General features: G+C 42.9%; 1 protein-coding gene and 1 long non-coding RNA gene across 2 annotated transcripts in view; one reads left to right on the top strand and one right to left on the bottom strand.

Moving 5' to 3' along the window:
- SMC1A (structural maintenance of chromosomes 1A) overlaps positions 1–3,337 on the top strand; it is a 58,450-nt gene extending 55,113 nt beyond the window's left edge. The window contains exon 23 of the mRNA XM_005673650.3: positions 2,763–3,337. Within this exon, the coding sequence (XP_005673707.1) occupies positions 2,763–3,006 (244 nt within the window). The 3' untranslated portion in view covers positions 3,007–3,337. The remainder of the gene's footprint in view (positions 1–2,762) is intronic.
- Positions 3,966–11,800, bottom strand: LOC106506968. Its single transcript, XR_001302631.2, has 3 exons — positions 11,660–11,800; positions 9,527–10,171; positions 3,966–7,347 (listed from the first exon to the last, which is right to left on the bottom strand). It is a non-coding gene; the product is annotated as an uncharacterized LOC106506968 (long non-coding RNA).

The following is a 17,229-nucleotide window of genomic DNA, read 5'->3' as shown; positions in this document are numbered from 1 at the left end:
ATATCCTGTTTTAGCTTGCCTCCTCAGACACCATTCCAGCAGTGAAGGAAGGGACACTGCCTTGTTACTGTCAGGTGGGCATGGAAGTCCAGGATCTCCACTCAGTTTCTGTTCACACTCCAGAGGGAGGGTTTCCTCCTTACTCTTGAGTCAGGGTGGGAGTTCTGGCTCCTCACCCAGCTTTCTCTGACACCAACCTGGTGGGAAGGGGGAAGAGTTACTCTTTATAGCCAGCAAAGGTGAAAGTCTAGGCTCTAAACTTGGCCTTTGCTGGTGGGGGTCACAGTTTTTTTCTTTGGTGTTTGGCTGGAATAGAGTGGTTATTATCTAATTGCCATCTTCTCCAGCACCAAGTCTGGGGTATGTGAAGCAAAAAGCAAGGGAACTCACTACTATATTGCTTTGCTACTAAGGTCCCCAGCAGATTGGCCTTCTCTACATCTCTTAGAGTCTTCTTATGTTTATATGTGATGTCCTAGGATTTTAACTGTACTTGAGGAGGAGAATAGGGGAAAGTACCTCTACTCTATCCATCCCCCTCTTTAAATAGTTAGTTTTTTGAAAATTATATTCTTGGTATTCTGAAGTATCATAATTACGTGTTTAAGTTTGGGGATTTGTCATTCATTGTGGTGGTCATTAGTTAGGTCCCTTCATTTTGAAGTTCTTTAACTCTGGGAAACTCTCTTACATTACTTCTTTGATACATTCTTCTTTCCCATTTGTTGTTGTTCTCTCCTGGAACTCCTTAAAGTGGGATATTAGACTTTCTGAATTGATGTTTTATATTTTTTTATCTGTTCTTTCCACTGCCACACTTCTGCCCTCCTTTCCTTTCCGCTCCCTTCCCAGCTCTCTCTCTCTCTCTTCCTTTCACTTTTACTTTCTAGAAGATTTACCTTTATTTTCCAACTCTTCTGTTAATTTCTTTTCATTTTGCCAATCATATTTTTAATTTTTTTTCTGTCTTTTTAGGGCCACAACTGCGGCATATGGAGATTCCCAGGGTCGAATCAGAGCTGTAGCTGCTGGCCTACACCACAGCTACAGCAATGTGAGATCTGAGCCGCATCTGCAATCTACACCACAGCTCACAGCAATGGTAGATCCTTAACCCACTGATTAAGGCCCGGGATCAAACCTGCATCCTCACGGATGCTAGTCAGATTTGTTTCTGCTGAGCCACAACAGGAACTCTTTTAAAATTTTTAAATTGTTTTAATTATTCTTTTTTTTTATGGCCGAACTGCAGCATGCAGAAGTTCCCAGGCCAGGGATTGAACTTGTGCCACAGCAATGACAACGCCAGGTCGTTAACCTGCTAGGCCACCGGGGAGCTCCTTGCCAGTCACATTTTAAAATTTCCAAATATCTATTCATGTTCTTTTTTCCTTTCTTATAACATCCTGCTCTTGTTTAATGGATGCACTATTATCTTGAATCTCTCTGAGAATAATAGAGGTATTTTTATATTTCATTATATTTTTCCCCATTTGCTTATTTTGGTCTCTTTCAATTTGTAGTCTTTTCTCAAATGCCTGGTGATCCATAGCTGTTTGCTTATATTTAAGAATGTAGCAGTTAAAATTTGATCAGAAGCTCTGTGTTTAGAGTATAGGGCTAGGTGACTTATGGCTTTCATTTAGGGTGATTGGAGAAGAGCTGACTGCCATGCTGCACCAGAATGCAAAATCTTTTCTGTGAGGTTGTTCAGTTTCCTTAGATAAGAAATCTCTGGTTTTGCAATAGATACCTGACTGCTGTGAATTGTACACAAGGGGTGGGTTAACAGTTCAATATATAGCCTTCCAATTAATCTCCCTGTTTTCAACCCTTCATCTCACTCCCACTCTGTGTCATTCCTGGCATTGTTAAGACCCAAGACACTCCAGGCTTCTGCAGAGAAAGATCAACTCCTTCCTCGGTGGCATCACCTCCATGCATACTCCAAGCTGTGGCTTCCTCTACCATGCTTCATCAGTCACCATTCCTCCATTTACTTCCTATCTTCCAGAAATTTGTTGGACTCTCTCTTTTGCTGATGGACCTGCTCCTGATGGACATTGTCTTCATCATTGTTTTTATACTTTTTAAAAATTCCTTTACTATCATTTTAGCAAAGTCTCAGGTGGGAGTGGAGATAAACATGTGGTAAGTCTGCCATCTTGTCCTGGAAATCTACTAGTCTGCTTATAACTGTTTATTTTTATTTTTTCTGATAATTATCTTCATATCTCTAAATAATATGCAAATTTTCCTATTTATCAACTTATTAATCACTTTTAGACATTATCTGTTGATTTCCTGGTATCAATACTACACAACTACCCTCCTCCTATGCCTCCAATATAAACATATCATTAATTATATATCCTCTTTCTTACCTTTGTGCCTTTAATTAATAGACTTATATTCCCTCTTTCAATCTCTCAACTTCTGTCATTTATACTTTGACTTTTATATTAACAAGATTAATAATATTTACATTCTGTTCTATAACCAAAATTAAGTCATCCATACTTTGCTGACAAGTCATTCTAAAAGTAAGTCAATAAAATGTTTATGTTGTTATGAGTATGTAAATATTGTTCTCTAAATCTCCGATTAGTGTATGAGGATTACATTTCTTATACAGTTTTTTTTCCCCTGGAGTTTCTAATTGCCTTTCTTTTTTCCTTGTATTGTCTGACTTTATCTCCTTCTTAAGTTGTTCCAAATTCTTAAGGAAAGTATAAAATCGTTTGAATCCCCTTTTTTCCCAGATACCTCCCTCCTGGAGCCCTCCGTCTTCCTGCTCCAATTTGGACTGATTGCTCTGTAGGCCTGCAACACAACTGTCATCCTGGGACGTCCCTTCATTACTCTTCTGGGTTGGACCCAATCTTTCCTGGACCCCATATCTTCCTCTTTCTTAGTTTACTCCTTTGTAGTGGACTCTGTAGTTGTTCAACATTCATTCCTCTCCCCCCTCCTTGTATAACAACTACACAATTTGAGTGGGATTGACCGCACAGCCAGCTCTAGGTACAGGACTTTATTGGTATACACCAATTTGAGTAATCTCTCCCTATTGTCACAGTGACGACTGGTTCAGAGACGAGCCAATCACACTGAGACTGTTGTTCAGTTTGTGAGGGAAGAGGTATCCAGGTATCCTATCTTCCCTTGGACATGAACAAAGAAGCATGTAGCCTGGTCGCTGCTATTAGCTATCTTGTGAACACATGGAAGGCCTACCAGAGGATGGAGCTGACAAATGGAAGAGGCAGAGCCAAGAGAATTACAGAGAAATGGAACCATATTCCTGATCATACCAGGCCTGAAGTCTTCCCTCCCTATGTATGGACTTGTCAGTTAAGTGAGCCAATAAATTGCGTTTATTATTTAAACCAATTTGAGTTTGGTTTCATGTTGCTTACATCCAAAAGCATTATAACTTATACTTTTTGCTATCTCCCTTTAGAGAAGGAATGAGTACATTTTTTGGTTATCTGAAGCATTATATTGGTGAAAGCATTTTTTTTTAGCATGAATCTTGGAAGAAAGGTGTATATAGATGTTTGACAACCAAATAAGTCAATCCTGGAGGGTGCCTAGCATTTAAATCTCCATTCTGTTTTGGAGGAATTCCTCCGTCGTGTGAGTCTTGGTGAAAGACAAGGTCCCACTTCCACTATGGAAACTGGAGGTGGTCAGACTTTCTTTCCCTGCCCACCAGGCAGCAAGGGCTGAATACTCTGTTCATGGCTTTGAATCCAGAGTAAGCAGCACAAAGGAGACAGGGATGTATAAGATTAACAGGTGGATGATAGATTAGGAGAATATGCTTGCAATGGGCAAAACTGACAAAAGATTTTTTTTTTTTGTCTTTTCAGAGCTGCACCCACAGCATATGGAGGTTCCAAGACTAGGGGTCGAATCTTTGCCACAGCCACAGCAACGCCAGATCTGAGCTGTATCTGCGAACATCTGCACAGCTCACGGCAACGCCAGATCCTTAACCCACTGAGTGAGGCCAGGGATTGAACCTGCGTCCTCATGGATACTAGCAAAACTGGCAAAAGATTAATGACTAAAAAAGAAGATAGTTACCCAATAGGATAATGGGCAAAGGAAATGAAGAGTAATTAACAGAAGGAGAAACATGAATTTACACAAGGGGAAACTTGAATATGTTAGATTTTCAACCCTGCTAAAATAGCGGTGAGAAATCATTACAAGAATGACATTATGTAGAAAGTCAGATATTATCAAGTGCTGATGATGTGAGGAAAAGGAAAACTGGGTGGGAATGTAAACCAGTACAGATATTCCAGAGAGTAATTTGGCCGTACCTCCTGAAATTCAGTATGTGTATATCCCACAACCCAGCAGTTGCACTCCTGGGTATATATTTCAGAGAATTCTCACACAGGCCCATAAGGAAATATAGTTGAGGTGGTTTGTTGCAGCATAGTTTGTGGTAGTGAAGAATTGGAAGCAACCCAGGTGACCATTACCATGGGACTGGATACGCAAACTGATATATTCATAGGATGGAATATATAAAACAGTAAAAAGAAAATAGCTAAATTCACATATAGCCACATAGCTAGGTCTGCAAACCTAGTGCTGAATGGAAAAAGATAAAGAGAATGGGATTTACAGCATAATACCACTTGGTTAAATGTAAAACAACACATATTTTCATGGATATGCACATACCAAAATAGGTGCCAGGAAAATGGATCGGAAGTGTATATGCACTATACACACTAGAGTCATTCACTGAGGTGGGGAGGAGAGTGGCAGTTGGAATGGAGACTGACGGAAAAATAATACTACCGTGAAATAAAGCAAAAGAGGGGCCTTGATCGGACTGATGAAAATAATGTGCCATGGATTGAAGAGCATGATTAACACAATCCTGAAGTTGACCACAAATAAATGAGAACAGAGAGGAGGATGGTTACAGTCCTCTTCAGTGGCATGTGGTGGTAGGGTGATGTCCAGGGGTCACAGCAGTGGGGGCAGCTGTACCAATAGCAGCATGCAAATCCAGCTGTCCCCAGAGTGTGGCCTTAGCTGTGGCTTTTCCTGCCCAGTTCTCCAGCATCCTGTGAGGTACATGATAATCTTGTAATAAATCCCTTTTCTGCTTAAGTTAACTAGAGTCACTGTTGCTTGTGTCCAAGAATCCTGACTGAGACATCATATGTTGTTTTATTGGGGAACAACCTCAGGTAACTTCCTAAAGGTCTTTGCATATCTGAAAATGTAGCATTATTTTACATTTATATTTGAATAATAGTTTTTCTTTAGAATTCTATGTTAACAATGTTTTTCCTCTGACTTTTGTTGGTATTGCTTTTAGCATGCTGCTGATTAGTAGAAGTTGGGTGCTAATATTATTCTCATTTATTTTGTTGGCAACCTATTTTTCCTACCTCTGGAAGCTTACATTTTTTCCCTTCATCCTCAATATTCTGAAATATCACAGTGATGAGCCCCAAAGTGTGTTTTTTCCCCATCTGTTTTACTGGGCACCTAGTGGTTAGGCTTTTTCAATCTGAAGACGCATGTCCCCTTCTTCTGAGAAATCGGTTTTATTTCTTTGCTAATTTTCTCCCCTTTATTTTCTCTGTTCCCTTTCTAGACCTCTTGTTAGTTGTATTTCAGATCTCCTGATTGTCTTTGTCTTTTTATTTTCTCTCATGTTTTCCATCCTGAGATATTTTCTTGACTATCTTCTATGTAACTTTTTTATTTTGGCAGTCATTTAAAATTTCTAAGCACTCTTATGCTCCAAAGATGCCACTTTCATAGCATCTTTTTTTTTTTTTTTAATGGACGCAATATCTTCTCTGTATGTGTGCTTAATGGAACTTTACAGGAGTCTTGGGAATAACAGATGATAATTACCTGGCCAGAAAGGAAAACTGTAAATGCATACTAGATATTACCTCTCCAAAACAATGTCAGCCATGCCCCTCTGAAGGGCTCGCTTACTGGCTGTCCCTCTCTTTAGCCTCCATGTCTGATATGTGTGGGAAAGATTATTATCCACCAACTGGTTGGGTTTTAGCCATATGCTCCCTATGTGGAGTCCAGATCTCCAGCTCTCACCTTGACATCAGAGAGGAGGTCATTGTTCGGTCCCCAACTCCCAGGCCAATCATATTTCCTGCTCCAGCGCAACACTCCCCATATCCATTTTCTCTCTGGGACATTTTCACAGCTAATACCCACAGTGGTGACCTGGTCCCTGTGACCCACACAAGGCAATCACAATAGTCAGCAGCACATTTCACAGGGTGGAGTCAACAGCAATTCAAGCTTGTGCATTTCATGATGATCCAAACTGAGTATGTTCTGTGAGCAAAAATACATGCACACATCTCTCAGGAACAAATAATAATTTTCAGGGACAGTCCAGTCCAAGCCCATGAATAGGATTTTTTAAAAAAGTGGACTCGGTGGAAGCATAATACTGTTAAAGTACACCCAAATTATGTCACAGCTCAGAACATTTAACATTTGAATCACAGTTGGTAACATTTGCGGAGTGCTTACTCTGTACCACACACTTGAATTACCTTCATTTCATAAAGAAGGACAGTGAGGCTCCCAGGTGTCAATTGCTCAGGGTCACAGAGCTAATAAATGGCAGACAGGAAATTGCACCAGGACTGTCTAACCACCGTCAGCCCATGTAACTGCTACACAGTGCTGCACTGGAAGCAGCCACATTCAGGTTAACAGCGATGGCACAATGTTCTCTAAGATCAGTGGGTGGATACCCAAGATACCTTAGTCCAATGAAGAGCTTATTCTGGTTAGCTGGCTTCTAAGGTGAACCGATGTCCTTTTCTCTAGAGACAGAAAACTGCTACAGCTTTAATTTTTTAAAGTGTTTTTCTTTCACAGAAACCATAACACTTTATTTCTAAATTTTTAATTTTCATCAAAGTAACACTTGGCATAGTTAAAAAACAAAATAGTGCTGAGGAGCTCATAATAACCCCCATCAATATCCTGTCCCACTCCTTCCACTGTAAGTCCTGCTCCCTGCAGGCAACTACTTTGAACAATGGGGGTTTCTTCTGGCATTTACCACTCCCAACCCCCTCCTCCTTGCCATCTCCCACTCAGAGGCTGAAGAACCAGATGTGTTCTTAGCCTTCTTTGCAGCTAGAGATGCTGTGTGTCCCAGTTATGGGAGCCTCCATCAAAGACTTTTGCTTTCTTGAGACACACAGAGCAGATATTGTCCCCTTCCTTCTTCTTTCTGTCTTGAATATAGTTGTGCTGCCTGGAGCTGTGACACAATCTTGTGACCACGAGGGGACAAGCATGAAGATGAAGACTCTACACATTAAGGAAGAAAAGGTTAGAAAGAGCCTGGATCCATTGAGCAGCTGAACCCATGCCACACTTCTATAAATAATGAATTAACTTCCTGAAAAATAAATGAATGAATAAATAATGCTATATGTGTTTAACCACTGTCAATTTTTGTTCTTTGTAGCTGAAAGGATTTTTAACTGAAGGACCACCATGTTTTTTATATAAATGCTTATGCTATTTCTTCCTCCCTCCCCTTCCCTTCCCCCCTTTTCTTTCTTCCTTTCTTCCTTCCTTCCCCCCTCCCTCCCTCTTTCTCTCCCCCCCCCATTCCTCTCTCCTTCTCTCTCTCTCTCTCTTTTTTTGGGGTAGCGCAACTGCAGCATATGGAAGTTCCCAGGTTAAGGGTCAAATCAGAGCTGCAGCTGCCAGCCACAGCCATGGCAATGCCAGATCCAAGCCACATCTGCAGCCTACACCACAGCTTGCAGCAATGTCAGATCCTTAACCCAATGAGCAAGGCCAGGGATCAAACCTGCATCCTCATGGATACTAGTTGGATTCTTAACCTACTGCGTCATAATGGGAACTCTGCTACTATTTCTCACTTTTTTTTTTTTTTGGTCTTTTTGCCATTTCTACGGCTGCTCCCACGGCATATGGAGGTTCCCAGGCTAGGGGTCTAATCGGAGCTGTAGCCGCTGGCCTACGCCAGAGCCATAGCAACTCGGGATCCGAGCAGTGTCTGCAACCTACACCACAGCTCACGGCAATGCCGGATCCTTAACTCACTGAACGAGGCCAGGGATCTAACCCGCAACCTCATGGTTCCTAGTCGGATTCGTTAACCACTGCGCCACGACGGGAACTCCTGCTATTTCTTAACTTAGCAATTTGAGACATTATCTCTCAACATCTTATAGTAGAAGAGGATTTTATCCTTCTACACACACACATTCCTATTTTCCCTCCCTTCACTCTTCCAATATGTTTATATCCCAAATTCTAGTAAATCAGTAGTTGCCACAGAGCCAAGAAATGTACTATAATTACCTGGATTTTTTTTTTTTTGCCTTTTTATGTGTTCCTGAATTTAATAATTGCTTCATTTTTTTTTCATCTGAAATATGCCCAGCCTTAGCTTTTACCATTTGCTTCATCAGTTCGTTCATAAAGCTGTTAGTGTATTTCCCCCACAAATGTTCAAACCTCTCAGTCCATTGATTTAAGATGAAACCAGTAAGAGTTCCCTGGTGGTTCAGTGGGTTAAGGATCCGGTGGTGTCACTGCTGTGGCTCACACCGCTGTGGCACAGGTTCAACCCCTGGCCTGGGAACTTCCTCATGCTATGGGCGTGGCAAAAAAAAAAAAAGAATGAAACCAATGAAAAGCCTGTGGTTGGGAGCCTGTAGAAGGGGCAGGGGTTTGTGAGGCTGCTACTAAACTTCCCTTTAAGGTGACTGGGTGGGAACCTGCACAGTCTGTTGGAGGACCTCTACATCCAGAAAGTGGAGGCTTTGCTCTGAGACTGATTTCTTTGGGGAGCTCTCTGTAGTCTGCCTGAGCATAGACATTTGGCTCTTGTGATTTCTACTCATGAGCACAGGGAAGGATAGAGGGAGCGTGGAAAAGTCAACTCTTCCAACAAATACTTTCAATTCTCCCCCTGTTGTGGGCTCTACATCTTACTCCCACTGTCAGGATACATCTTCTGCACCAGAGCCTCACCAGAATTTTGCAGGATAGACCAGCGTGCTCCTTGTGGATCCCCTCCCACGTGTGGACCATGTGGACCTTTCCCTGCCCTGCTTTCTCACTATGGCCCCTCCAGCCCCTTTCTGCTTGCCAGAAAGTTGTTAAAATCATCCCCAAATTGATGGAACATCCTCCAGTTTTCTTTGGAGATGTCGGTTTATACACTTGATGCCTTTACTCTTATTTCATGAGATCTCAGGAGTTAGAGGAGAGAGATATATTCCACCTTCTCGAATGGAAGTAGAATCTGGATTTTTAACTGTCCCAGGTTATCTGGATATGCCCCAAGCATGCAAACCAACATCTGTGAATCACTAGCAATGGAAAAAGCCCAGTTTTGGAAATCTGATGGATTTGCGTTTGAATTCTGATTTGCTGACCTTCTTACTCAAATCACATCCATGAGCCTCAATTTTCTCCTCTACAAAATGGGGATAATAATGTTTACCTGAGAGAGTTCTGGAAACATTTTCTTAGCTGCAGTATGTAAGGCGTCCAACACAGGGCTTGCCAGGCAGTAGGTGCTCAAACAAAATGAGAGTGACCACTTTTTAATGAGAGCAAGTGGGAAGTGTGATTGGAAAGATTTGAGTCAAGTTTTAGGAGGATATCAGATGCCAAGATCTACTCTTATGACACTGAGGAACCCTGCAGGCTTGTAAGCAGGGGAGTGATTGGATCCCAAAGAATTTGTCTGATTGTTCCTTCAGTCTGATGTGGGGAAGGAGGAAAAAGTCTTTGGCCCAGCAGCTCTTGGGTTAAAATCCTTGTCTTCATCTGAGTTATTTGTAACCCGTTGTCATAGCAACAAGTTTGGCAAGCGAGCCGGTGCTGCTAGCTCCTGACAGTAGGGAGGGGAGGGCAGTGGGAGAAGATGGAAGATTTGCAAGGGGGGGTCGTCTGTGACCAGAGCTTCACTTTCCTCTGATTTGCCTGAAGCGTTCAGCTGGAGAAGAGGGTGAGCATCCTCCAGGGAGAATCATTGGATGTTGGAGACTCTCCTGATATTCCAGATGTGAAAGTAGGCCCAGAGAGGTCCAGCAGCTGGCTCAAGGCCACACAGTAAGTCAGGGATGGAGACAGGACTAGATTTCTTTAAAAAAAGAACTCAGCGTCATAGAACTGAAGGATAACAAACCTGAAGAGTATCGTTGAAAACATTTCATACACCTCCCCACCAAAACACATATGCTTCTATTGTTACTGTTGTTTATATGGTAAACCTGGAACCCAAGGTGTGTTAGAAATGACTCAAAGTCGCACTGCAGCTCAGGTGATGACTCGAAATCAGAACCCAGAGGCTTCAGTCAAGATATTTCCTGAGGAAGCGGCAGTCTGGGGTTCACCATTCAGAGAAGTCCCTCACTGCTGATTCAAGGTAGGGCCTCCCAGGTTAAAATGGGCTTGACTGCCTTGGACTTTGATACCCTCAAACCCAACACACGTATGTTCAAGTCATATCCCCTCCCCACACACGTACTTCTTCTGTAAGTATGTGTTTCCCACTGCTAATGGCAATGCTGCTGCACAAATGGCAGCCCAGCCCCATCCTACGCTGGACCAAACACTACCTGCCCCACGTCTCCCCCTCCAGATCACCCACAAGGCTGAGCACCTCCTAGACATTCTTTTATGTGATTCACTCCTTACAATGATCATTCTCTGTCTCTTAATTTAGCAGGCACCGAAAAGACCAGAGGAAGATAAAGTGACTGGCCCGAGGTCACACGGCGAGTCTCAGCCTGAATCCTTCCTCCTTCAGAAAGGTGTTTCTGCCCCTGCTATCCCACACTACATTCTCAGCCCTGAGTTCCTCGTGCCATGACTGTTGCCTCAATCATCCCCTGGCTCTTGAACAATACGCTTCCTCTATGTTCTCTGCTTTACCTGCAGCCCAAACTCTCCCTCTCTCCTTGTCGCCAATCTCTCCCCAAGTCCTGTGGATTCTCCTTTCTGTCTCCCAAGTTCTCCACCCTCTTTCCTCATCCTCTGCCACTGCCCTGCTCCAGCCTCAACACCTCTCACATGAACAGCCCCAAGTCTACTCCCTGGCTCCCTCTTCCAAACTGCCATCTTTAACCTACGATTCTGCACACTGGCAGTGAGAAGACATCGGCATGGAAGTCAACACATTGGCTTCCTTCTGGGACACCCCATCCCCCCCCACAGGGATAAAGTTCTAGTAACTTGTTGGGCAATTAAGGCCACCTCCAGTTCTGGACCCTGCCAAGCCTCTCCAGCCTCACCTCTTGCCACCCTGGCTGGCCTCACGCACTGTGTTCTGGCCACTAACTCACTACAAGTTTGTTAAAAGTACAAGTTTAACTAACATTGTTAGCTCCTACAGTGTCCCAGGCTCTCCCCTAGGTGTCTTTGCAATGTCTCCTGCATGGAGGGCCCCTCACACTGACCCTCCAAACCTAATGAACTCATCTCAAGTGTCACTGCAGCCAAGTAGCCTACCTTGATTCCCAAGTGGATTTTGTCAGGTCCTCTGAGCTCCCACAGCCCCAGAGGTCCCTCCACCGTGCCCCCCGCCACCTCCGTGGAACTGCTGTCTGGAGTTCTTTCTCTTACATACCAGAAGCTCCCTGGGGGCAGCCTATTATTCCCAGCAAAGCCCAGTCTCTGGCTGGTCACAGAGGAAGGGTCAGCGAGTAGTCATCGCATGCATTCAGCTGCATTTGCAGCTGAATGACGAACGAAATTGGGGTTCAGCTCTGTGGTTGTGCACTTCTTCCCCAAAGGGCTTGCGTGACATCCTTCTTTTCTAGCAGGTTCCTCTCAGCTCTGGGGGCGTGGCCACTCTGGGAGGGGCGTGGCTTGGTTCGCCAGCTGGCTGGTGAGGCCATACCCGTCCAGCAAGCAGGGAGGAGAGGCTTGGTGGGAGAGAAGGGGTGCGGTGTGGATAGAAAGTGAGGGCGCCCACCTAGGTAAGTGCTATTATTTCCCCTCCCCCTTATAGGTAAGGAAAGTGAGGCACAGGGAGGCAGGTGACTTGCCAAAGCCACATAGCTAAGTACAGCAGCGGTGAGACTCCAACTCTGATCAACTCCAAGTCACTTTCCACGTTGTCCCCAACATCAGCAGTTTCTGGTAGTTAACGGTGGAGTCGTGCCCAAGCCAGAGTCTTAGAAAAACAATTGTCAAGGCAGAAAAGAGAGAAGAAATTATATCCTGAATGTCTATTGTGACCTTGCGCTGTGGTGACACCAAGACCTATGGTGGGGGGGGGCATGGGGAGGTGAGGAGAGAGAGCAGGGGTGGAGCTTGAACCTTTTTTGAGCTTCTGTTACTTGCTCAGGTCATAACCTCTTACCATTCAAAGCAGCCCCTTAATGTGGAAACAACTAATATCCCGGTTCATCTCTGAAGAACTGGAGGCTCCCAGAGAAGAAGTGACTTACATAAGTTTAGACAACCTAATGGGCAGCAAGGGCAGGACTGGCATAGAAATGTCAGGCTTCACAATGAAAGCGGAGGAGCAGAGCTCAGAAGCCGAGTGCACCGTGGCGTCAGCAAGGGGCTGGGATAAGAGTGGCCAGGTTGACAGGGGCCTGGTGGGGGCTGTGCTCTGAAAGGGAGGTTGGAGAGTGGCCTTAGAGGGCCTGAAGCTAGAATGCTGGGCCCAGACTGGGCCCTTTCTATTTAAAAATATATATGTTAATATATCATATATTAATACAAAGAGAAAAATATATATATATTCTCTATCTCTCTCACCCTCTGTTCAGAAGTCCCCCCAAAATAAACATCCCTCGCTCCAACAGTAATACAGCCTCACTGATGAAAATTTGAGGAGAAGAAATACATCGTAGTGCACAAACAAAACCAATGTTAGAATCTTGGTGCCTTTAAGTTGTATTCTAGGCCTAAAAAAACATACTTGAGATAATGCTGTATATTCAGTTATATACTGCCATTTTTACATAAACATGTCCTCATTATAAACATTCTAATGGCCTCCTAATAATCCATTGCGTGGATCTACTTAACGAATTTCTTTCTGCATGGGTTTTGGCATAGCTCTTAGTACTTTTCTTTCTTCCTTTAGAATTGTTTGGTCAGGGTTGAGGTTTGATTTTCTCTGTCTTATTTTGAGAGATAGCATAGAGATCGTTGTTTGAGTGAAGTTAGGAAAAGCAGGGTAGGCTTGTTGGAAGCAGTATTTGAGGGGAACTTTGGAGTATTTTAAACATGCACAGTGTAAAACCTGTACACGTGAAGGTATATAGTGAAAAATCAGTCTCTTTCTCACCCCACCCTCAGTTCCCCAGGTTCTCCACTGGGGATCTCCACTGTTAGGACTTCCCTGTGTGTCCTTTGTGTACATATTTTAAGGCTGTACAAATGTATGTGCATAGCTATGTTTATTTATTTGTTTATTCATGTATTTTTAGGGACACACCCCCAGCATATGGGGGTTCCCCAGCTAGGGGTCCAATCGGAGCTACAGCTGCCGGCCAACACCACAGCCGCAGCAATGCCAGATCCATGCCTTGTCTGCAACCTACACTATAGCTCACGGCAACGCTGGATCCTTAACCCACTGAGTGGGGCCCGGATTGAAGCCGCATCCTCATGTATACTAGTTGGGTTCATTACCACTGCGCCATGAAGGGAATTCCATGTTTCCAAGTTTTGACAAATATGAATAAACTTACTATAAATATTTGTGTGCAGGATCTTGTGTGGACTTAACTTTTCAGCTCATTTGGGTACATACCCAGGAGTATGACTGCTGGATTGTTTGGTAAGAGTATGTTTAGATTTGTAAGAAGTTGCCAAACTGTCTTCCAAAGTGACTGTACCATTTTGCATTCCCACTGGCAATGAATGAGAGAGTTCCTGTTGCTCCACCTCTTCGAGAGTATATGATGCTATTAGTATCTTGGATTTTAGCCATTATCATAAGTGTGTGCTGGTGTCTTATTGCTGTTTTGTTTTGTTTTTTTCATTTTATGGACGTACCTGTAGCATATGGAAGTTCCTGGGCCAGGGATTGAATCTGAGGCATAGCTGTGACCTATGCTGCGGCTGGAGCAAAGCCAGAACCTTTAACCCACTATGTCAGGCCAGGGATGGAACCCAAGCCTCCACAGCAACCCGAACCTCTGCAGTCAGATTCTTTTCTTTTCTTTTTTGAAGAAAGATTCTATCGTTTATTACTAATCTGTACACAGAACAAAGAAATAGAGAAAATACACATATCAGTGACTTTACCTCCCCGGTCCTCTTTATTTTTCTCTTTTTTTATATTTTATTTCTTTAAATTGCTCAATGAATTTTATTACAGTTATAGTTGTACAACGATCATCACAACCAAGTTTTATAGTATTTCCATCCCAAAGCCTCAGTGCATCCCCCCACCCCCCAATCTGTCTCATTTGGAAAACATAAGTTTTTCAAAGTCTGTGAGTCAGTATCTGTTCTGTGAAGAAGTTCATTGTGTCCTTTTTTTTAGACTCCACATGTAAGCGATACCATTTGATGTTGGCGTCTCATTTTCTCACTGACTTCACCTAGCATATAGTTTCTGGGTCCATCCATGTTGCTGCAAATCCTGTTATTTCTTTCCTTTTAATGGCTGAGTAATATTCCATTGTGTATATGTACCACATCTTCTTGATCCACTCCTCTGTTGATGGACATTAGGTTGTTTCCATGTCTTGGCTATTGCAAATAGTGCTGCAATGAACATTGGAGTACATCTGTCTTTGCGAGTCATGGTTTTCTCTGGATAGATGTCCAGGAGTGGGATTCCTGGATCAAATGGTAATTCTATTTTTAGTTTTCTGAGGAATCTCCATACTGTTTTCCACAGAGGTTGCACCAATTTACATTTCCACCAACAGTGTAATAGGGTTGCCGTCAGATTCTTAACCCTCTGCACCATGATGGGAACTCCGCGTCTTGTTTTAACTTGCCTTTCCTTAATGACATAGATATTGAACATTTTTTGTGTGCTTATATGCCATCTGTATATCTTCTTTGGTGAGATGTTTATTGAGATCTGTCCATTTTTAAATTGGGCTGTTTCTTTCCTTATTTTTGAGTTTTAAGTGTTCTTTGTGTATTCGGGATACTAGCTTCTTCTTCTTCTTTTTCTTTTTAGGGTCGCACCCACGGCATATGGAGATTCCCAGCCTAGGAATCCAATCAGAGCTACAGCTGTCCACCTTATACCACAGCCACAGCAACGCAGGATCTGAGCCACGTCTGTGACCAATACCACAGCTCACGGCAATGCCATATCTTTAACCCACTGAGCGAGGCCAGGGATCAAACCCAAAACGTCAGGCTCCTAGTCGGATTTGTTCCCGCTGCTCCACGATGGGAACTCCTGGATACTAGCTTCTTATCAGATACATGTTTTGAAAATATTTCACCTAGTCTCTGGCTTGTCTTTTCATTTCTTTTAGTGTCTTCCACCAATTAATGAAGCCAGATTTACTGTTTTTTTCTTTCGTGGATTATGTTTTTGGTGTTGTTTTTAGTCACTGCCAAACTCAAGGTCACATAGTTTTTTCTCCTATGTTATCTTCTAGGAATTTTATTTATTTATTTTTGTCTTTTTGCCTTTTCTAGGGCCGCTCCCATGGCATATGGAGGTTCCCAGGCTAGGGGTCTAATCGCAGCTGCAGTTGGCCACCCTACACCACAGCCACAGCAACGCGGGATCCGAGCTGCATCTGCGACCTACACCACAGCTCACGGCAACACCAGATCCTTAACCCACTGAGCAAGGCTGGGGATCGAACCTGCAACCTCATGGTTCCTGGTCAGATTCGTTAACCACTGTGCCATGATGGGAACTCCATCTTCTAGGAATTTTATAGTTTTGTGTCTTACACGTAGGCCTGTGATCCATTTTGAGCTTTTTTCTTTTTTGAACATGTCCATGGCATTCAGAAATTCCCAGGCCAGGAATTGAACCTGCACCACAGATGTAACCAGAGCCACAGCAGAGACAATGCTTAATCCTTAAACCTATGAGTCACCAGGGAACTCCATTTTTTTTTTTTTTTTGTCCTTTTCTTTTTAGAGCCACACCTGTGGCATATGGAAGTCCCCAGTCTAGGGGTCGAATTGGAGCTGCAGCTGCCAGCCTATGCCACAGCCATGGCAACACCGGATACGTGCAGCATTGTGATCTACAACGCTGTTTGAGCCAACACCAGATCCTTACCCATCGAGCAAGGCCAAGAATTGAACCTGAAAACTCATAGACAGATTCGTAACCCTCAGACCCAAAAGGGGAACTCCTGGGAACTCCATTTTGAGTTAATTTTTATGAAGATTGTAAGGTTTGTGTCTAGAGTAATGTTTTTGCATGTAGATGTCCAGTTGTTTCAGCACCATTTGTTGAAAAAGACTGTCCTTTCTCCACTGAATTTCCTTTGCTCCTTTGTCAAGGATTGGTTGTACATATTTGAGTTGATCTATTTCCAGGCTTTCTAGTCTGTTCCATTGATCTATTTGTCTATTCTTTCACCAATACCACATTTTTCTTGATTACTGTAGCTGTATAGTAAGTCACAAAGTCAGCTAGCGTCAGTCCTCAGACTTTTTCTCCTTCAATATTGTGTTGGCTATTCTAGGTCTTTTGCATTTACAGATAAAATTTAGAATCACTTTGTCGATATCCACAAAATAAGTTAGTGGGATTTTTATTGGGATTGCATTAAATCTATAGATAAAATTGGGAAGAATTGACATCTTGACAATATTGAGTCTTCCTATCCGTGTACATGGAATATGTCTCCATTTATCTTTTTTGATATATCAGAGTTTTATAGTTTTCCTTATGTAGATCTTGTACATATTTTGCTAAATTTATACCTAAGAATTTCATTTTCTTTGTGCTTATATAAGTAGCATTGTGGGTTTTTTTTTTTTTTTAGTATACTTGATTTAAAATGTTGTGTCATTTTCTTCTGTACAGCAGAGTTACTCAGTCATACATATATATACATTCTTTTTAAAATATTCTTTTCCATCATGGTCTATTCCAGGAGATTGGATATAGTTCCCTGTGCTATACAGTAGGACCTTGTTGTTTATCCATTCTAAATGTAATAGTTTGCATCTACCAACCCCAAGCTCCCAGTCCATCCCACTCCTTCTTCCCCCTTGGCAACCACAGTCTGT

Source organism: Sus scrofa, chromosome X (assembly GCF_000003025.6).
Source record: "Sus scrofa isolate TJ Tabasco breed Duroc chromosome X, Sscrofa11.1, whole genome shotgun sequence".
NCBI lineage: Eukaryota > Metazoa > Chordata > Mammalia > Artiodactyla > Suidae > Sus > Sus scrofa.
This window is presented reverse-complemented; position numbering and strand designations above follow the sequence as displayed.